Genomic DNA, 22,630 nt, shown 5'->3' with positions numbered 1-22,630 from the left:
AAAATTTAGAGGTCTCGCGGACCCCCTGAAATTGCTTCGCGGACCCCTAGGGGTCCGCGGACCCCCGGTTGAGAACCGCTGTTCTATAGTTATACCATCGATGCGTACATGAGCGCTGATATTAAAACTATTAACATCACATATCCGAGATGCTCCGGACGAGGAAAACACCAGAACTTATGTCGATGTCGTAGGGGGCGATGCTTGCCTCCCTCGAATCGAATCGTCCTGCCGTCATCTCGCAAATCGAGTCGCTGGTACCGCCGTATGACCTGTACTTGAACGTAATCGATGTAGCCCTCAACTTCGAGAACCCGCAGCATATACAATCGTCGATTATTCTTAGTCCTCCACTGGTCCCGTTGCACGAACGTTTTCAAGGGTGGCAGCGTGTGGGGATTTATAATGCCGCTCCTGATATCATCGATTACGTCGTGTATCTTTCGATGGGAATGGGTTTCTTCGTCTTGGAATGACTTCGTGAAGATGTCTTTTATCGTGTTCTTGCTGAATCTGATGTCTGTCGGACGCAGGGTTGCGAGTGGAACATTTCGGACGTAATTTGTTGATATTTGCGTCGCGGCTAAACACATCTCTATGCAAGACCATACCCTGCAAATGGGAACAAAACAACAGCATTGGAAAGGACACGATCAACCTCGTTGATTTCAAAATCTGAAACTCTGTATATGTTTAGTTGTTGGTAATGATACCGTATCCTTGCAGTTGCGGCAATAGATCAAGTGATATTTAATCGATCAGAATCAACTCTGATTAACATACAGTCTGTTGGCAAGCGACAAGCTACAAGACCTGTGAAGCGCTGGAAATTTAATTTTGATCAATACCGTAGTTTTGTTTACCGTAAACAACTTATTCCACGGAAACCAGCGAATTGTGGAAATCTATGCTATGTTTGAAGTTGTGACAAATAGCAAATCGTAAACGATTTCAACGCAATTGAAGTTCAAATCGATCTGACCAGTTGTTTTACAGTACATCGTCTTAGTGATGGCTTCTGTATAATATACATCGAATATATAATTGCTTGCATGCATACTGTGCAAGTTGTGATGGTTACGTTACATAATATGTAGGCCACGAGGTTGGTGACGCGACGTCTACCTGATTTCGATAGATCGACCCAGGCGTAAAAATACATCGCTGCCAATAGATTGCATGTTAACGGCACGAAAGCATACTAGGAGAAAAATGCGCTGTATTCAATACTTTCAACGACACATGGCTCACCAGTACTAACAGTTTAACCGCAATATCTGCTGTATACCATTGGTTCTCAGCCTTGCATATAGTCTGCGTCTGCGGTTCCCTACCCTTGACGAAGATAGCAGTCTATTGGCCCATGATCTGGGACGGAATCGCTGAATATAATCCCAAAAGATCTTGTAATCTGCTAGGACAAAGCCATATCGGCGAAATAAAAATACAGTCAACAACTTCCGCTACCACAAAACTTATATATATTCAGTTCGGTAGTTACTATAGATGCCGAACACTTTTTCCGCCAACGCTTGCAGCTACATGGCAACGAGTGATTCACGCGGCATATGATGCAATATGGATTACGCATGTCAGATGTTTGCTAATGCTAACATGCACAGAATTCGTACTCCTGCAAGAATGTCGACACTGAGAGTATCCAGTCACCTCTGCGATAATAGCATCTCCCATTCATTATACGGAGAGACTAGGCGCCTGAGTCGAAAAATGATTACCGCTATTCAGCGATCCCAAATCAACATTGTACCGATCGTTATGTTTTGGCAACGGGATACTCTTTCAACTGAAAGCGCAATGTACGACGAGCTAATGGAGAACATATGGTTCCAAGTCAGGGTTATCTGGAATTTTGTTTCAAATTACGAGTGCTGATGTAGAATGGAGGTGTTGTAACATTTCATTACGATGTGACTAGCCACGCAGTCATAGATCGTCCGACCGTGGATGTTATGACGCCGTGATCAATCACGGAAACGCAGGAGCTCTCTCTGCCTCCCGCAATTGCCACAATGCAGGATTGTTCAGTGTTCCCGGAAGTCCTCCTGTGCGTAACCACAGCTGTTTGAGTATGGCGTCGGCCTATCTCCAAACAAAGCTCAGATCAGCAGGTGGAGTATTACGTAATGCTATACGTCATGGGTTCAAATAAAAAGTAAATATCCGTCATTTGTTACCGCTGCTCAGTCTTGCGTATATAGACAGACAGACTTCTGAAATCAGTTATAAATATCCTTCCCTTGCAACACATCTTTGTTCTTTTGTTGCCTACATAGACGATTGCTTCGCTACGAACGCTATAATGTCAGTACAAGGATTGGTAAACTCAGAAATCCCGTTCGCCACGGCCACAGTTAACAGGCGGCTTTGCGTTTCCGCCGTATTTCGGACTCTGGAAACGTTCGGTCTACCAAAATGAACCTCGAACGTAGGACACCAGCTCCAATACGACTAAAGAAGCTGTCCTAATGCGCAAAAATTTCACGATGGCCACCAACATGAAAAATGCCTCCCGGACTTCGCCCAAAACTAAACGACGAAGTTTATATGCCGACACGTTTTATGGTCTACTTTGAACTATTCGCTCAGCGCATTAGCAGTCGTACGCTATGACTCAGGCATACTAAGGCAGCCCACTTCTGAGCCAACTTCACACCAGCACAACGCAGTAATGAGTAAAGAATGGACGGCTGTATTTCAAAACGTAATCGTGCGATACGATACCGCAATCTAACAGTGGCTGATCGACTAAATTATAACGTGAAATACTGAACGTGAAAATACTGCAAAAGAAACATGATCACCGGCATAGTACGAATGCTACAAAAGAAAGGAAAAATAGGATCCCAGACACCGCTAAGAGCTAAAATAAAAAGAAACTAAATATTCAGACACCGCTCCACTTCAAACTATTGCTTCAGCTGCTTTCTAGCTTTGTACCCTCTGTAATTGGACTGAATCTTGACCGCTGCGCGTTCCTTGTCCTTATCGCCCGATACTTCATTCTTCGATTCCGAGATTGCCTCGTCCGACTTTTGAACATTTTCCGCAGCAGGGAGGTTCTCATCTTGAGGTTTTTCGACAACGTGGACTTGGTTGCTTACGTTTTGAGACTCGTTACCGTTACCGGTATTACCCTCGATGGTTTCCTTGTTCGCTGCTTTATCTCCGTCGGCCTGTTGAAAATTCGGAAGGTGGGATATTCAGAGGTGGCCAAAGAATGCCTACAAAACCGGCGGTTGATGTAATGACATGAAGTTCCGTTCAAATACAAATGCAACTGTTCATTTCGAAGACGCGTCTAAATTACTTCCAGACGAGACAGAAAACTACCGTTTGTAAGAGTGAGGGTAGGTATGGTCATTATTTTGGCTGGTGGTGTTGGTAGTACGATAAGAAAAATATTTCAGGGAGAGAGGGCGAAATATTTCAACAATAACAAAAAGTCACACATCCGTTCGATATAATCAGTATAGATATGGTCCCAATGAACAGATCAAAAATTTGCTGGATGGAAACAATGGCGCTAAATTAATTCACTGACAACACGGCATATTTTTAGTAGCACCGCTCAGAGGTGGTCAAAGTAATCACTTTTAATACCCAAGCTCAAAAAATTCAACTCGATTCCAAGTAGAAGTAGTGATTTTCAAAGCTCAGCAAAACGACATTAGGTAGAAATCGAATACGACAGGTCTGATTACTCAAGCTGGTAGTATGAACGAGCAGATTAGAACGACGGGCCGCAGACTTTTTTGAGCCAATTCAATTTCTTGCTAATTATTTCACCATTTTAATACACCACAAGACTGCGACACAATGAAAGATAGGAAGGTGTTGAAACGACTTGGAGTAGTCTTCGATATCAGACACCAACCTGGCGTAGGCGATATAAAAAAGGAGGCATGCACACTGAATGAAAAGTAAAGGAAGATAATATCAAAGGACAGGTGATAAAAAAGGTGGCATGTGTCGGAAGGCGAGATCGATATGTCAGGTAAAATACAGGGCTAGCTAGTATTGATTCAATCGCCGAGTCAAAATGTATAACGACTTGAGTTCTTTGAGAAAGTAATATTTCGTTACTGACCACCTCTGAGTAGCAGATGTCATAATGCATACAAAGATTTATTAATATTCCACATTGTTTTAAGATATTCACCTCATCTTTGTGCCCAGTTAATGTCTCAACGTCTTCCACCTGGCCTTGGGTCGCCTCCTGTAGAATTCAAAGTAATAAGATGAACAGTTTTCATACATTTCCTTCAAAGAGTTGGGTAAGATCAATTCTGAATCTCAACGAACATGGTTCCAGCTAAATAACATATTATATCAGTATTGCAATTAATTACCGCTAAGTCACGAGTCGTAGTGACACACAGGAGACAGGGAATAATGTACGCAAACACTTGTGTCGTGCGTAAGACACTATTTCAGAATTCAATAGCTTCTTCATTGTTCAAAAGTTCAGAAGAAGTGTCTGGTAAATATATCGAGAAAACAATGGTGGGTAAAGTTGAATGCCTTGCTATTTTGTTACTCTTTATTTTTATCGGATGCCAAGAAGATATGTCAAGCACTATTATTTTAATGCATTAATTAATAGGAAAAAGTGACATACGGAAGTGAGATTGTTATCTGACGAATCCAAGGCGGGCTGCTCTGGTTTTTCTTCTTTTTTGTCACTTTTTTCTTCCTGTTACCAAAAATTTAATCAATGCACTGTGTGACATCCTCTCTGTTTATTGTACTTTTAACGATTGATAAGGAGTACAAGAATAGTCTCAGAGTTAAACAAATTATGCTCCAATGAACGTAGTACCGAGAACAAGACCATACAAATAGATCTTCCCTTTTTAATTGCATCAGCGGTAAATTATTTCAAAACTTTGCCTACGCTCACCTGATTGTTTGCTTTCAATTGCTTCCTGACCATGTGACCTCGGTATGTCGATTGAATCTTCAAAGCAGCAGCCTCCGATTGTTCATTATCACTAGGTGAGGTCAGCTCCTTCTCTGACTACGAAAATTAAGGGCAAAAGTTAGCAAGATAAGTCGTACGCGGACCCTAAGCCAATACCTAATTGTACAGTGACACATATATTTGAAATTTTCAGATAATAAAAGATCGCGGGAAAGAAGAAATTAAACCTTGGTAGTTGCAGGCGAAGACTCTGGATATTCCAGAACGTGATAATCTTGAAAACGACAAAGAATGCACCATGAAATTTCCTATAGAACTGGGCTACCTTACTCAACTATGTTTAGCTAAGGTGCACTTAAAAAAGTTTAAAATTTGCTTCAGTCCGCTATAACTCTCATGAAATAATTTACAGTCATGCAATTGTAATATGGTATATCTGCATACAATATCCGATAAAGATGTATTAGCAAAGCAATAAGCGAAATGTATGTATTATGCTGTTAGTCACAGCTAGTGGGAGGATTGACATTTTTTATTTCTTGCAAGTTCTTTCAATCTCAATCTCTAAAGTGGCGAGAGTCAGTCGAAGTCAGTGGTGAAAGTTTTTACTGGTCATACAGATGGGAAATCGATTCTTTATAAGATACATATTTTAAAACACCGACTAGCTGCACTTTGGTTTTGTCAATAAACTATGTAAATGACTGAGAGAGATAGGGTCCAGATTAAACATTGAAAATGCCCGCATTTGGACCGCGGTCCGCCAGTAAGTAACCCTTTTATAGAAGTTGAAATCTTGTTAAATTTTGAATGCCTTACTATCATGGCACCCGGTGTTTTGACACTCGCTATTTTGCAGTGATGCCCGAGAAGATATGCCCAGCACTATCCAATGCATATCGATAACATAAAAAGCAATGTACCGATGTGGGTTTGTCATCTGACGAATCCATGTTGGGTTGTTCGGATTCTTTTTCTTTCTCCTCAATTTTTTCTTCCTGTCACGAAAAAATCAACCAATGTACGAAGGGACATTATCCCGTCGCTGTGCGAATGTTTCTGACAGGGTTGTAACCAAGTCACAATGCTCCGAGTCACAAGTCAATCTCAGTTTCATAGTTTTGACTCGAGTCAAGTCGAGTCATTTTCAATTCACCACCGAGTCAAGTCCGAGTCCAAGTCACCAAGCAGAGGGTCGAGTCCGAGTCATGGTATTATGACTCGAGTCGAGTCAATGTTATTGTGTTGACTGCCCAGTTTCCAGTTAAAGGCTTGTTAAATCCACTCTGTTTGGTGATATCGATTGGTTCGCATACTAATTTTCGTCATTTTTAGAAGTTTCTGGGCGCATTTTCAAGTAGCCTACCTGTACCAATAGACGAAATCCCAATAGTGTGATTACTTTACTATTCCTCGAAATTACAATGAAACGTCGGTCTTGGCCGTCTGAGTCTCGAGTCATACGACTTAGTTCGAGTCATGCGCAATGACTCGAGTCCAAGTCGAGTCAACACACAAATCGACTCGAGTCGAGTCGAGTCATTTCCGCAATTTGAGAAAATGACTCGAGTCAAGTCGAGTCATCTGAAAAACGTGACTCGAGTCGAGTCATGACTCGAGTCATTACAACCCTGGTTTCTGAGATGCGCGCACTCTACGTAATCCATATTCATACAATTTCTTACGAATTTGAAATTTCTAGTTGACAAACGATACCGTAGTGAAAAAGAGGTGTCCAAGACTATGAATACTCTGGAAAGTCATAATTCTCAAAAATGTGAAAGACAAACTCTAATATAGACGTTCAAACGACCTCTAATTTAGACATGCGGGCATCATTTCCAATGCCGGAATTTTTAGATCATCATCATATTGTGGACATTTCAATCCATTCTAACGCAATGATCACCTTTTCTCCATCTTGAATCACGGTCTGGGCAACGGAAACATCATCCACTTTGTCCATAGATTCCACTGGTGCCTTTAGAATAAATTGGTTCATATGAAAAAGTCACAAAACTCAAAAGAGTGCTGTGTATATGATCACATAAGAAGCCTGCATGGTTTGATTTATCAAGGATTAGGATATGCATCTGTCTTCTGGCAAGACATTCTGTATGCCATCAATTCTACTAGATAAGAGACCCATCAAACCCATTCACAATGCACATGGACCAACAGCACCCCGGTCTCGTTGATTTATGCATAATTGCATATTACTTCCTACCAGCATCATTCATGGTCCACAACATCTGTGAAATGATCATGTCATTTGACAACTATCAACGTATGTACAGTGTCTACAGTGTACAGTAGATGGAAGACCAGTGTCTCATTTAATCAGATAAAAATTTATTAATGTTACAGGCCCAATTAATTCTCTGGTTTGTCTTCGGGCTGAAAGATATGCAGAACTTGCTTTGATAACTGGTAATCCGGACAGGCAACACTGTTGCCATGCAACCCATTAAACAAGTCTCAAAAATAATCAAGTAGTTCAAAAGGGAGATTTCGTTGATGCATTATATACGTAGTGGTCAATCGCAGTCGAGAAAACAATGGTGGGTAAAATTGAATGCCTTGCTACTCTAATACTCTTTATTTCTATCGGATGCCAAGAAGATATGTCAAGCACTATTATTTTAATGCATTAATCAATAGGAAAAAGCGACCTACTGAAGTGAGATTGTCATCTGACGAATCCACGGCGGGCTGCTCAGTTTTTTCTTCTTTTTTCTCAGTTTTTTCGTTCTGTTACCAAAAATTTAATCAATGCACTGTGTGACATCCTCTATGTTTACTGTACTTTCAGCTCTTGATAAGGAGCACAAGAATAGTCTCAGAGTTAAATAAACTATGCTGCAATGAATTTAGTACCGAGAACAAGACCACACAAATAGATCTTCCCTTGTTAATTGCATCAGCGATAAATTATTTCAAAACTTTGCCTACGCTCACCTGATTGTTTGCTTTCAATTGCTTCCTGACCATGTGACCTCGGTATGTCGATTGAATCTTCAAAGCAGCGGCCTCCGATTGTTCATTATCACTAGGCGAGGTCAGCTCCTTCTCGGACTATAAAAATTAAGGGCAAACGTTAGCAAGATAACTCGTACGCAGACCCTAAGCCAATACCTAGTTGTACAGTGACACATATATTTGAAATTTTCAGGTCATAAAAGATTGAGGGAAAGAAGAAATTAGACCTTGGTAGTTGCAGTTGATGTTTTTTTGTGGCACATACATCGACTCATGATGGACATACACATGATCTGTGCATATGCATACCATGAGTGCATGATGTGCATATGCCACTGGACAAGGAAGGTGCAGATATAGTCTTGTAGCCTAAGTCTTTGCCCACGCCTCCATGCTATCCCAGTAATGCATGAGCGCCAAGCAGGGAAGTCATGGATACCAGTGTTACTAATCAGGTCTATGGTCTGACCATGCCGGAGATCGAACCGATCAAGAAGCCGGACGCTTCACCATTACGCTATCTTGCCTTGTCTTATAGATGGCGTATTTTATTACGCGGCCATCATAGCTCTATGGTTACACCATTACACTAAGAGGTCTCTGGGTATATTCTCAACCAGTGCCGGGTGAACAGAGAGGTTTGTTATACATAGAGTTTTTGGAATAAAACTTCAACCAAATCACCTCACGGATAAATAAACACTGATCTGAAGTACTCTCTGTATTATTCTCTACTTTGATCCAATAAATTGCAAGACTCACCTTTTCCTTATCTTCAGTCGAGGGTTCTACAGGCTTGGCATCGGACACATCGTCAACTTTGTCCTGGGATACATCCAGATGCTGTCAAATAGCCAAAGTTACAAAATTGGATCATATACACAGGCGAAGGTGACCTTGAATTCCCCCCCCCCCCCTGGGACAATCTAACTGCTCGATCGATGCAATATAGAAAAATAAACAATACGGAGCACATGTGCATCTACATGTTTAATTTGTGATTTTGGAACCCTCAAATCTAAAATCTCCTTTCTCCACGTGTATTAGTAAGTTTTCTATTCTTGCACTACCGGTACTAACTTATATTGTTTAGTGTTTAGTTCCCCTTTACTTTTGCGAGTTCAAGTCCGATTACCCACTGTCATGTAATGTCATGTAATTTACAGTTGAATTCGCACAAGTTTTATGGACGGAAACGCATTAACACCAAATAAAGTCACCAACGTAGTATGATTGTTATGTATCACGGGGGGGTGATCAAACTAGTTGAACTCAAAAGATCGCACCGTTTATTCCCTTCCGATACCAAATACTGTGTTTGCATTTTAAATTGTCCCACTATTGCCTTTCTCTCTCTCACCGGCTGAATTTACTTTTAAACTAATCGAAATACATCATTGAAAAGCTTATTAGTGCTACTTACTTCCTTTTTGCCTTCCAATTGCTTTCTTGCCTGGTGACCCCTGAAAGTCGCCTGGATCTTTAAAGCAGCGGCTTCCATATCTTCTTTATCTTCATGTAATTCCTCCAATTTCTGTCAACAGATTTCAGTTACATCAGTGGTTATCAACCTGTGGTTTTATTTTTTTGTCGCTAACGTGGTCGTGTGGTTTTATTTTTTACTAATCAGCTCCCCAAATTTAGAGGTAAGCCGGAGACCCTTCCAAATAGTAAATTGGGCCGTCACCATAAAGATTTTGGAAGGCACTCAATTACAGAAATACTGTCATATGTGTCGCCATTTGGCAAAAAAGCGATAGGTGCGCCATCTTGCACCAACAAAAGCGACTCAGGTATCTTTTGGATGACGTTCATTCGGATTGCATCATGATCATCCCATCTAAGTCACATGACTCGGAAAGATACATGTTGTGTTGTCCAAATTGGAGGAAATAATTGTGAAAGTTATGAAAAGAGCGTTACATAGGTATCGGCCATCCGTGATTAGCAGCAGCTCAAAAATCTCCGTGTAGAGTAAATATGCATAATGCATTATACGAATGTGTGTAAATGTAACGCCGGTAACACGTTCATCCAGTTGTAATAATAAGGAATGTATTTCGAGTACAAAAGTCTAAGAAAAACAAGAAATTAACCTCGTCTTTTTGCTCAAATTCCTGACTGGCTTCCAAATTCTTATCTTCGACCACCTCTTCTTGCTTTGTGTCATCCTAAACAGAAAATGAGACGGTCATCGAAGCTGGCTTCATGACGGCTACAAGTTTCTCGATGCTAGGCAGATTAACTCACGTCGATGGTGGAAGTTGCATTTTGCGACTCGGCGACTTGCTCGGACGCCAATTCACCGTCAGCTACTTTATCAGCGATATCGTCACTCGGCTTCTAAATTTCAAGAAGATCATCATTCAACACTCCAGCAATCAAATTCATTTGTGCGTTTACGAAGTTAGGTAACAAGGCGGTTTCTCGATGTGCTTACGCCTCTAGATTTTCAAGATTGGAAATGATCGACATTGGCTAAATTTGTCTTTGAACCAATTACAGAGACGGTCACAGTTGTTAGCTTGCTACACAAGTAGAAGTAGCAGTAATAGGCCTACCCTAGATTTCTACCCAATTACAACTACAATTAGCAATTCTCAATGTATGTTAAAACTAATTCAACTCAAGGTAAAGAGCGAGAGGTTTGAAAATCACTCAAATATGTAGTTTCAACAATTAGATTTGGCCGAGGAATCGCATTCTTAATTGTCAATCAGTGATAACTACTATCGAAATTGAAAGACAAATAATCGCAGCCAACACAAAATGACTAACGACAATGTAAATATGCACACCATTCGAAAATATATTCAATTTCCATGATACAGGGGCTACTTCGGTCGATTGCCATGACAATTTCACTCACCAAACAGCAATGCTAACCTATTCAAAAGCTACTGCTTTACAAAATCCACAGTGGAAGAAAGTAAGTAGTTTTTCTTCGAAAACTGTGATGTAAAAGTGGAGTTAGCCTAAAATCATATCCACTCAAATAAGTAGCAAAGCCTACTTAAGTACTCCAAACAGACGGTAGGCTACTTTTTATTTACCGCGTCTGCGGGTTACATAGTAAAACCTGGCTGGGAATAGGATTCGCTCTCACATCTCAATAAAACAGATCACTTCAACCACTGAGACGATGGCAATATCATAAACACGGCATCAAGGTACTGTACAATGTACACGATCACAAACCAAACTTAGCATGCAAATTCGACCGAATAAACACTTATGACATGACATAAGATATCACGAAAACACTCACATGATCAGCGATAATCTCAGCCTGTGATTCTTTACCAGTTTCTTCGTCAGAGGTACCTTGAGATTGGATCTGAATCAAAAGCAATTACCGTATGTTAAGATAGCCTATCTAGTTGTTGGATAGCTCAGTAACCGTCTATATAGTGCAGTGCTACTCAACTAGCAGAACACAGTTCGAATGCAGAGTGTTTCAGTGTTGAATCCATTACGGTTGATTTGCAAAAACAAAGTACAGTGTTTTTATTCTTTCTGTTCAGCATTTTCAAAAATAAGCTTACTAAAGAATAGACTTCGGATCTGTATGACCAGTGAAAACCTTCACCATTGCTTTCGACTCTCTCTCATCACTTTGGAACCGAGATTTGAAGAACTAGCAAGAAATAAATAATGCCACTTCTCCCACTAGCTATGACCAACAAAACAATAAATACATTTTGCATACTGCTTTTCCTAATACAGCTTTATCGGATTTTGTGCAAATAAAGTCAAAAAGTAGGTTCGGTCTTAGCGTGGCCCGAGTAGATTTAGTGCAACTAGTTTGAGTAGGCAGTGCAGCTAGTCAAAACCTACTTGAGTGATCCAAAAAAGTAGAAGTACTTCATTAGTGGCTTCATGCGGACAGAAACTTACCACATTAGTTTCTCTCATTAGTTTTCGAGATCTGTAACCACGGTATTTGGCTTGAATTTTTATAGCGGCCGCATCCTTTGAGGTATCTGTCTTTTTTGGTTGTTCCTTGAAGAATGGAATGGTCGGTGTCAATAAAAATTGATACGGTGCACAAGGCTGAACCAGGCATGAAAGGTATCATGGACATATCAAGTTTCATGATAAATTGAAATTTCAATAAAATTCTAAACACTTGAAAATCACAGCAACACGGCAACAACATTGATCCCAACAAAGAGAAAATTTTATTACAACCATATAGGTTTGGGACACGATACCGTCTGACTACAAGAAGATATATCAACTAGTTACAAATGGTTCATTACCAACTGCATGATTTTCTAATGGTCACAAGAGGTATTTGAATCAAAAATCCTATTTTCAAGTTTCCAGATCGATTCTTCAAGCTAATGGACGGTGTTTCAAGAATATCTATTGACAAGTTGGAATCAGATAGCGGCATAGAAGACATTGGACACACCTACTTGCCCCGAGAAGACAAGGATTTCCTGTACCATTACTAGACTATTCACAACAAATATGTGACCCTTAAAAGATTTCAATATTGGCCTTCAGAAGTTGGTATTATCTGTCACATCACAAATATAGAGCACCATTCAAAAACATCAACAATACGGTCTTCAATAGGATGCAAACTTAGTTGATCCTGCTCCTGTAGTAGAATAATTTTCACGATTGCTGATTATTGTGATATAACGTAACAGTTTCATACCATTTGAACTCCCTAACAAAAGAACAACAATAACAGTACAATGAGCAAGCACCGTATCGAAAACACAAAACGCAGTTTGTTACAATTAAAAAAATTCATAATCTTGCGATTATAGGAAACAACTCCACAGCCGAAAAGGGTTAGCTCAAAACAAACGAGAAGCTAAGCATGGTTAATCATTATTGTCAGCATTCGGGCAAAATCTCACAGCAATACCACCCTGATACCAGTTTACCTATACTGTAGACGTGTAACGGCGAATACCTGTATCCAAAGTTCAAACGTGAAATTCAATTCAAAAGTCAGTGTGGACTCATTGCCTTCCACAATACAAGAGTGAATATCTCTTGAAATTAACACTGGGAAGTCAAAAATCCATTTGAAATCCATCATATGTTTCTGGATGCTTTTGGGACGACGCCATCAACCGCCAAAATCAGAGTATCAACTTCCTATGTGCGGCCCTTGGTTTCACTGTGATATTCTATATCGGCAGGGCTTGTCAAAAAGGTTGCACCCACTGGTTTAGACCGTGATAAATAGATAAAAATGTGACTCACATCTTCCGCTGAATCATCAGACATTGATTTTGGAGCAGTCTTCTTAACGGCAACCTGTCAATACACACAAACACCTTAAAGATATAAACTGTTGAGTGGTCGCTTGCTTCTGACATAAATATATTGGAAGGTAATAATTTCAAAAGGTAACTCACGTCTTCAGTTGCATCATCCAGCGTTAATTTCGGAGCAGGCTCTATAACAGCAACCTGTTAATACACATAAACACGTTGAAGGTGAATACCGTCGAGTGGTCAGATGTGCCCGATATGAATAGATTGGAATTTAATAACTTCAAAAAGTAACTCACATCTTCAGTTGCAACATCAGATGTTGATTTCGGAGCACTATCATCAACTGCAACCTGTTAATACACATAAACACTTTGAAGGTAAATACCGTCAGGTGGTCAGATGTTCCTGACATGAATTGACTGGATTCTAATAACTTCAAAAAGCAACTTACGTCTTCCTTTGCATCATCAGACGTTGATTTCGGAGCACTATCGTCAACAGCAACCTGTTAATAATACATATATTCCGGATTCGGCACTGAAAATCTCAAACAGCCCCAGTCAAACTGAACCAAGCACTGTGTTTGAAAAAGCAGCCATGCTGCCTTTAAGACTTATTCAACAACCAAAACGTTCACTACATGTTAAATTGGTTAATTTAATCAATTCAATGATTACACTGAAGGCATCTCCAGTGATTAGATAGGCTAATGGCCAAAACTGCAATATTGCAACAAACATATATTAATATTGCCGAATTTATTCACTCTTCAGCAAATGTGGTTAATCAAATTCGCAATAAACTAAGTTTACACTGGCTATTCCTTTATAATTTGAAAATTTCGAACACCATCCGATGTAGGCCTACCATATGTTAACCAATCAAATAACTCGTCTCATCTTATTTCACTGTTGCTATGCCAAGCTGGATTGCTATCTTGACATCGCAATAACTTATATATTACTACTACGCTCAAATTTAACATTTGTATTTACTTTCGTATCCACGATTCTTCCTGACAAGGGTCAATGGAAAAGCTTTCGAGAATGTGAAGAAATATATTGTGATGACTAATTTTCAACTTCTGCACCACAAATAATGATATATCGTGTGTCTTGAGTGGATGGGGGCAATAGAACTGTGCAACAACTGAATTGCAGCAACGACTGTGGCCACAAAAGGAATTCTTTCAGTTTTTTATCGCGGCCATAGCGGACCGTCTGATATCCCCTTACGGCACTTCGTGCGTTTATGATAGCTGAAATTCTCAGGCAGCGTTTCGGAAATGTATTTCAGGAATTGTCTATCACGCGAAGATTCACCATTTCGCGCATACCCAGATTATAACACAACAAGCTCGATTGACTTCTTGGGGAGCTGGCGAAATTTCGGGACTGATATGACTAAATCTCGACGATAAAATTGTAATATTTTACATTCTCCCGTTGTTTTCTCTCTTCATCATCTGTTTCCGTGACATCTTTTTTCACGGGCTGGCTGATGCTTTTTCTGGTTCTATAACCGCGGTACTGCGCTTGGATTTTAGTAGCAGCCTTTTCTTGTTGGCGGCTTTGCTCGCATTTTCTGAAGAAATAAATCGCTCAAAGTCACGCAACGATGAAAGATTGAAAAGCAAGCCTTAAACGATTAGCAGGTCGATTGATAGTGATGGATGGTTGAAAATTTCAAATCCCGAAACATTGCAATATCGGTGTTCAGCATTGACTGAAATATTTTCTCTTTTCAACACTGAAGGAAATTTCAGCTATTTCCTTTCTCCACGAACTGCCGGTGTTTTTGAATGACAAATAGGACACTAAACTTTGGCGTGACCTCAATTTCCAGATTTCAACAGTGCCTATTTTGACATCAGAGGCAAACAAAAATTTGACTAGAAGAATAAGAATACAGGTCATCGCCAATATCCAACCATCAATTTATAGCATAGGTTCACCACTAATCGACTGGCAGATCCCCATCAGAGGCGATCACTGATCAGTAATGAAGTTGGCCCGACATCTACTTTTATGTAGTACGCTATTTAGGCTACGCACTCAAGAAGCTATACTTACAGATTCCTTCCACTTCTACTCGACAGTTTTTTTTAGACAAAGCTCATTTCCTTTTCACACATTAGGAAAGTGGACTGGTTATATATCTCTGTCCCTTTCAAGAGCAAAACTGTCGTGACAAATGGACAAAATAGATCCTGTACCGCGACACCTGAATCTATTTTCGAAATTGCACCTATCTATGGTGCCTTTTGTCAAAGATGCGCCCTGCGATTTTGGAAGTAGTCCCTTCCAATCAACTAATAAAAGTGCATGATTCCTCAGCCAAACTAATTTTTGAAGCTACTTACTTTGAGTGCTTGAGTGCTTTCAGACGTTCATTGTCTGATTACATTCGTAGTTTTGACATTCCTTGGATACCTATAGATACTTTTACTTGTAAGCCTACTTGAGTAAATAATTTGATGTTACTTTTACTTCAATTTCTATCAACTCTGATCGCGATAGCGTTTCATCAGAGTGCGGCAACACTAATAATAGGTTATAATCAAGGATGAAATTGAAACTACATCAACTAGATTAAGGCCAGTGTACACGATACATCCAAACAGCAAACACGCTGTAAAGTGGCAAAATGTCTAATTAGGGTGAAGAGGGAGTGTTGGCCTATTTATTACTTTACGTAGCAGGGTGATAAATCATGGCAATGTATTCCAACATTCGAAAAGCAGATAGCACTCAGCCAAACAGTGAGCATCTCTGGTTTGAAGGCGATTTCAGACAGTTATACTGGTGAGCTTTCACATAAAGTAGTAACAGTGATTTAAACCATCCCACCAATACACTCAATTTGACTACTCACCGATTTTGAGTCGACGTTTTGCGGGTCCTATAGCCTCTGTACCCAGCCTGGATCTTGGTGGCAGCTTGACCGCGCTTAATTTCCTCTTGTCTTGTTTTTGAGCTGATTGGTCGAAGAGCCTTCACTGGCGGTGTATGGAAGCCTGGCTTGTCGTATGGATCGCCTGCCAGTGGATCATCGCCAGTAACTGGAAGGCATCAAAGACCAAGTTAGTTTATTCTTATCATGACTAGGGCTGGGCAAAATCGAATAGTCCTACCTGAGTGATTCGATTCTGAATCACGTAATATGCTTCGAGTCGAGTAATCGAGTATCACTCATTATGATGTCATAACAGAATGTAATAAGTGAAAGATCAAATGTGTACCGTTTATGCCACAACAAAGAATATAACGCCTGTTATCCAGCTCATAAAGGGTAATTTGGTATTTGTTCGACCATACCGATCTCATTCCACTTGGTGACAATGTTGTGTGTGGGATATTGGGATAATCATGACAGTAACCTTTGTAGCTTTGTAATATATGTTTCGTTTGCTACGATACCTCCAATCAAGGTTTCAAGGATTCAACTGTGGAAATTAGTATCAAAACTATAATGCTCGTTCATAAATTTACTTTCAGTGGTGAGAAGCATCTAATTTCAGTACTCGAATCATTGTGCCCAGCCCTAATCATGACTTTGCGATCATTAATAGATTATGGGCTATAGCTAAACGTTCATTACCATATACATCGAATTTCTTTGGTAATGAGAATTAGCCAATGCAGGCCTACAACCTTATTTCTGCTCGAGTATCAATGCCGACCAATTGAACCATATCTGAAAGTGTGTGCTTGGTCATCAGAGACAAGAGACTGATTTACTTTATTTTGAAACATGTAAATGATGTTAAAATCAACCTTGACATCAAATCATAATCTACAATAGATCATAAATTGGATTTGTCAACACGCTGCTGCTATACTAATTTTTTTTAACTTTGTCACAGTATGTCCAAGATCATTATCATTATCAAATTTCTTTGGTAATGATAATGATTTCAATATAGGCCTATACCTTACTTCTACTCAAATACCAACACGGAATCGTCGTCATTTCACCATTCTTTACCGTAAAAGTTTGAATAGGCCCTCAGCCTCCTGCTCATAGCATGGTAGCATTTATAGTAGGCTTAGCTAAAAAGAAAAACTGGTAAGGGCGACAAATCATCCCCGATAAAGTTGCCAAGTCAATTATATAAATAATTTTTTGAGTAGTATATTCATATACTATTCAATTGTATACCGGTAGTGAAGTTCTGTACCTCCAAGAAGCTCTTTAAATAATTTTTTGAAAAGTATGACTTCACACTTTTCAAAAAATTCTTTTCTCATGACGGAGTCTCATATGAAACATGCAAGTGTTAAAGTGACAGTCTTAGCAGGCTATAAGATTTCGGTGCATTGGTAATCGCAATTGATTAGATTGAGACAGTAGGCTTATATGGAGTAGTGCGGAGCAGATCGATAAATTCTCTGGTCCTACTCCGGTCCGACTCCTAGGCCGGATTCTATGAAATGACCGTTATCCGGTCCGAAAAACTCCAAAAGTAATCATCTACTCACAGGATGGTATTGAATATTGATAGGAACAATGCAAACAGAAAATTAAAAACTCAAATATCAAGCCCAACCCTTAGCTGAATTTATTATACCAACTTGAACTTGGTATGTGGTTTATTTCCATGAACGTTTCACTTTATCTATTGATTTGAGGGTGGAAGAGGGTAAGACTGTCCTATTCGTAGTAAAAATTACTGGTCCGGCTCCGATCCGGCCATATCAGAAAAAGTACAGATCCGGCTCCGAACCAGCTCCAGTCAAAAATGAGAAAATCCGGCCAGATATCCTTACCGGCTCCGGTCCATGCCCCGCCCTAATATGGAGCAATGTCTGGCAGGAATGGGGAAGGGGAACCCAGCATCGAATCACGCAAATATCCAAGAGCATTAATTAGAATGTGGGCATATGCCATAACAGTACCATCTTGTATATTCTTAGCAACATTTTAATTACCGTATTACCGGTATTGAATTACCGTATTGTGTATCAATATCAATATAATCGTGAGATTATATTTTCATCCGATGACGACACACACAATGTACATTGCGATACAGAAGGCACAATGCAAATCCTACTGTATATTCCATCCATTCCACCAATAGGTTATATCTATCTGAGGCAATACTGTCGTTGCATTCCTCGTAGGTCGTAGTCGTTGAGCTGTCACATCCAGGACCAACGCAAAGGCAGAAACGTGCATCTGCTACTGCAACGTCTGCAACTAAAGTAGGCTATACATACACATACCTAGCTACAACTTACTTTGAACTCAGGCTACGAATCTAGCAGGTTATCAGGCAACAGCACGCATTCTACTTATAGATTCTACGAATCGTATTTCCATATTTCTCCTGGCAAATTGCGATCCATAGTTTAATACGATAACAAATTGAACGATCGATTGCACGGCAACTAATTTGAGTTTCATGTAAATAAGTAAATTAACGTATCTACATTTTTGGTGGCCATACCTTTTCTTTCAATGACAAGTGTTTGAAAAAATGTAGCTCCAAATTCCGCGATATCCTCAGGCTGTTCACGTATCACCTCACGTGCGAATCTTTGAAGAAGAACAGGAAAGCCCGCTGGAACTTTCAATTTCACAGGACCGTATCGCGTGTCCATACTTTAATAAGGAAATCGACAATGTGGACGTGTAAAGAGATCTCAGTTCTGATGTTTCGATACGTATTCTAGTATTCACGTTCTACATAGAGTAGTCGCAAACTGTCGAGCACATGAGGGAAAACCCGTTTAACGATAACCACATCTCCTAGCAACAATCATGAAGATCATTTACCACTAGGGGATGTCATGCATGACTGGAAACGGGCAAACAGAGTCAAGTCATTTTACCATACCACTGCGCTTTAACCGACTATGATTTTACCTAAATTTCTCATCAAATAATATCACAAAAAAATTGCGATATACCCATAAATGCTATGATATAACAAAAATAGGAGCTGTCACTTTGGCCTAGCCCAAGGGTAAGGCTATGGTCTTGCCTATCGCGAAAATTGGTAAAATTGGTATCAATCGAAAGCTACCAGTGTACTGATTGGGAAAATATAAATTTTATTCTGCTGGAGCTGGACCCCCTCCCACACACCTAAAAAAACCAGCCTCGAATGTTGCATTGTAACGGAGTTTGGTATTGTGACGCAACAATGCCGTCTGGGAGGGGACGGGGAGCAGCGCAAGCCGCGAGCGTATTGACCATTGCTGAGCAAACGATTGAGTATTCACACTCTCACCCTAGTTTGCATTTGCTCCTGAGCTGTGCCGTATTATTCCAGACGGCATGGTTGCGTCACAATACCAAACTGCGTCGTTACAATGCAAAATTCGAGGCTGAGTTTGGGGTTGCTTCACAATACCAAACTGCGTCGTTACAATGCAAAATTTGAGGCTGAATTTGGGGGGTTCCAGGACCACTAACAAAATAAAATACAATATTCTCGTCAAAGGGAAATATCTACTTACCCCCTCGCAATAGCAACATAACTAAAAGATCTATCGACTGCTCATGACTTATCATCTGTAATGCATTACCACATCATATCCGTGAATTGTCTTATAATATATTCAAAAAATACCTACCTAATCAGCGCTTTTCGTTATATTAACACTGTTGTCCTACCTCGCCCAGATATTTCTTCATTGATCATTTGATCATATGCTACCAGCGTTTAATTTTTCTTTCCCCTTTTTTTAACTAACATTTTTTACAGCCAGACTATAGAGCATGTGCTCTTCAACCTTTTTCGTCGTGGTACACCCTTTTAACGTTTACTCGAAACTCGTATACCCCTGACCACATAACACACTGATTCCGTACAGTAAGCCTAATCCAGGGGTGTTCAACCTTTTCGCTATTCACAGTCGTATTTTGATCACAGAAAAAAGTATACCGCCGCATTCTGGTCCCGGTGGAGAGTCGTCATGGCCAATCTGGACGTCATACTCATGTAAATAACGGCCACTCGAAACTTCGCACCGCGGAGAGCCCTTGTGGTGCTCTCTGCTAGCTATTCCTGATGTCTGAAGATATACCTTGCGTATAAAACTTTTTAACTGTAACATCAGAACACACCCGCGGGTTTGCTATCTATGCACCAAAATCACGAGTATAAAGGCCAGTAAAAGTCATGTGCACCCCTTTTTTCTATTCGCGTATTGCGCGTAAAATGTTTTCACCTTGACAACTAATTTCGTCGAAAATATTAGTTGTTTCATATATTACTGTCAAATATTTATGCATTCTTATTCCACGTGATCAGATTAACCGATAGAGCTGATCCGAGGAGCTCTTCGAAAATATCGGGCACAACATCACTGATGATGCATCATCCGGATTAATCACTTTGTTGCATGTTGTTGCGGTTCGGATTTCTATGGTGGGGCTCAGATTCCACTGTTATATTAGAAACCAAAATTCCAAGTAACTCTGAATCGCGCCAAGCGTGAATATAATTTTCCAGTTGAATTAAAATCTCTCAAAGATTTGGGAACCAATTCGTTAATTCAAATTGCATTTTGACGGCGCGACTAATGACGACGGCGCATAATTACTGTTTAACGGGTGCATGCGACCATAGTGTTCTATATGGTGTGGACACAAGACGGCTCAGTGAAATTGGTCTACGTTACACTTTCCATCTGGTCAAAGGCAATTTTACGGTAATTTTTGACCGGCTTGCCAAGCATTACATTTGATAAAATGGGTATAAATCGAAAGCTACCGTGGTACTGATTGCGAAAATAAAATTTTTATTCTGGTCGTGGTCCTGAACCCCCCCCCCCCAAAAAAAAAAAAATCAGCCTCGAATGTTGCATTGTAACGGAGTTTGGTATTGACACAAACATGCCGTCTGGGAGCAGGTGAGAAGCAGCGCAAACCGCAAGTGTATTGGCCATTGCTGTGCAACAGATTGAGCATTCACACTCTCACTCTCGTGCGCACTTGCTCCTGAGCTGCTCAGACAGCATGGTTGTACCCATTTGAGTGGTAGGGGAGATGTGGCACAGATGGATCAAAAATTGGAAAATGATCGCTGGTCCCAAAATATTCAGCCAAAAACAGCAGATCTTTTGCTGGCTCAGCACTTTGATACAAGCTCTACCTATCGCGCACATATACATGAATATCCGTCTTTTCAAAAAATATTTATGGACGTCTCAAATTTGTTGCTCGAACGTGTCATCGGTCCTCACCCGGTGGGTCCAATGGCACACGACCCGGGGACCTATGACACATATACACTAAAAGCTCAGATGAGACAACTTTTCTTGCTCAGTATTATAATCCAAGCTACAGCAAGTCAACGAAGAATGCTTGATCGCAACTGTCAAAAAATAAAATATATATTAACTCGAATGTTGCCACAAAATCACGTTTCGATTTAGGCTCGGACTTATAAATTTGCGGGTACATACATATTGCCCGAAAATCGACAGTGTGACTTCCAAATACCTCGCTATAGCGATAAAACATCATATGCAATTATTACATAAAGATTTTCTGTACGTAAGCATGTTTCATTTGTTTCATGATTAGTATGCTTGATTATTTTGCTTGATTTGGCTATTGTATCATCGGTCCCCACCCTACGAATATTATAAATGAATCGAAAAAAATTCCACTCAAGGAAAGTATTGAAAAAATAATAGGTGCCATTATATAGCGTGATACAAGCCCTACACTTCACAATAAAAATAATTGCTGGTTTGTTCGTGTTGAAGGCTACAAAGAAAAATATATATGTCGATCTAAATTTAGTTTACACCCCCCAAAACCAAAAACATATGTGAGAGACCCCATAGCTGACGCACGTCGAATTTTTTTGTATGTGAGGAAAGATTTTGCCCGCATGCAATTGTAGACACGTTCACGGAGTGTAATCATGGAATTATCATAGAGAATTTTCAAAGTATTTTCGGTCCCAGTGATCCATCGGTACCACATCTCCCCTACTCCCTTTTACAACTTTGGTACCCCCTGGGGTGTACAATACACCCGGTTGAAGAGCCCTGGTATATAGAGACAAATGTGCCTGTTTGATGCGGGTGTGATCAGATTAGTTGACCTTCACGGTCGTATCGATCATTTCTATCTGATAGCGAATGTATGTATGCATATTTTCTGTGCCACCATCAATGCCGTCTGTTTGGTATGTATTTTGGTTGGATGACAATAAAGATTCTCTCTCTCTCTCTCTCTCTGTTTTTGAGTGAATAACATAAGAAATATAACTATATAATTCTACAATTTTTCCAAATAGCTAGATGCGGCCCCCTCAAAATGCTCCTATGGCCCAGCAGTGGGCTATGGCCCCAATATAGTTGAAAACCCTGACCTAGACCCTACGCCATGTAAATAAGAGGCATTAACATTGGATGAAAAGAAATAAAGGATAAATCAAAAGCAGGGCCGTAACAGCCGCACTCGTAACCCCGGGCCCGAGCTCGAAGGGTCCAATAAT

General features: G+C 40.1%; 1 protein-coding gene across 5 annotated transcripts; it reads right to left on the bottom strand.

The window, feature by feature from the left end:
* Positions 1-2,687: 2,687 nt before the first annotated feature.
* LOC145451761 (uncharacterized) lies at positions 2,688-19,247 on the bottom strand. Of its 5 annotated transcripts, XM_080329998.1 has the most exons (21): positions 18,617-19,247; positions 16,039-16,225; positions 14,601-14,748; positions 13,616-13,669; positions 13,461-13,514; positions 13,306-13,359; positions 13,151-13,204; positions 11,819-11,923; positions 11,190-11,258; positions 10,172-10,264; positions 10,018-10,092; positions 9,345-9,455; positions 8,684-8,764; positions 7,901-8,017; positions 7,619-7,693; positions 6,852-6,923; positions 5,866-5,940; positions 4,922-5,038; positions 4,640-4,714; positions 4,181-4,237; positions 2,688-3,194 (listed from the first exon to the last, which is right to left on the bottom strand). In XM_080329998.1, the coding sequence occupies exons 1-21, from the start codon at positions 18,768-18,770 to the stop codon at positions 2,928-2,930; spliced, it is 2,094 nt and encodes a 697-aa protein (XP_080186124.1). In that variant the 5' UTR covers positions 18,771-19,247; the 3' UTR covers positions 2,688-2,927. The 5 variants fall into 5 exon arrangements, with proteins under 5 accessions (XP_080186124.1, XP_080186127.1, XP_080186125.1 ...); XM_080330001.1 differs by lacking the exon at positions 8,684-8,764; XM_080329999.1 differs by lacking the exon at positions 13,461-13,514 and having other exon boundaries at positions 18,617-19,246.
* Between the last annotated feature and the right edge of the window lie 3,383 nt (positions 19,248-22,630).

Source organism: Botryllus schlosseri, chromosome 12 (genome assembly GCF_051294905.1).
Source record: "Botryllus schlosseri isolate E-star chromosome 12, Bs_hap1, whole genome shotgun sequence".
NCBI classification, from domain to species: domain Eukaryota; kingdom Metazoa; phylum Chordata; class Ascidiacea; order Stolidobranchia; family Styelidae; genus Botryllus; species Botryllus schlosseri.
This window is presented reverse-complemented; position numbering and strand designations above follow the sequence as displayed.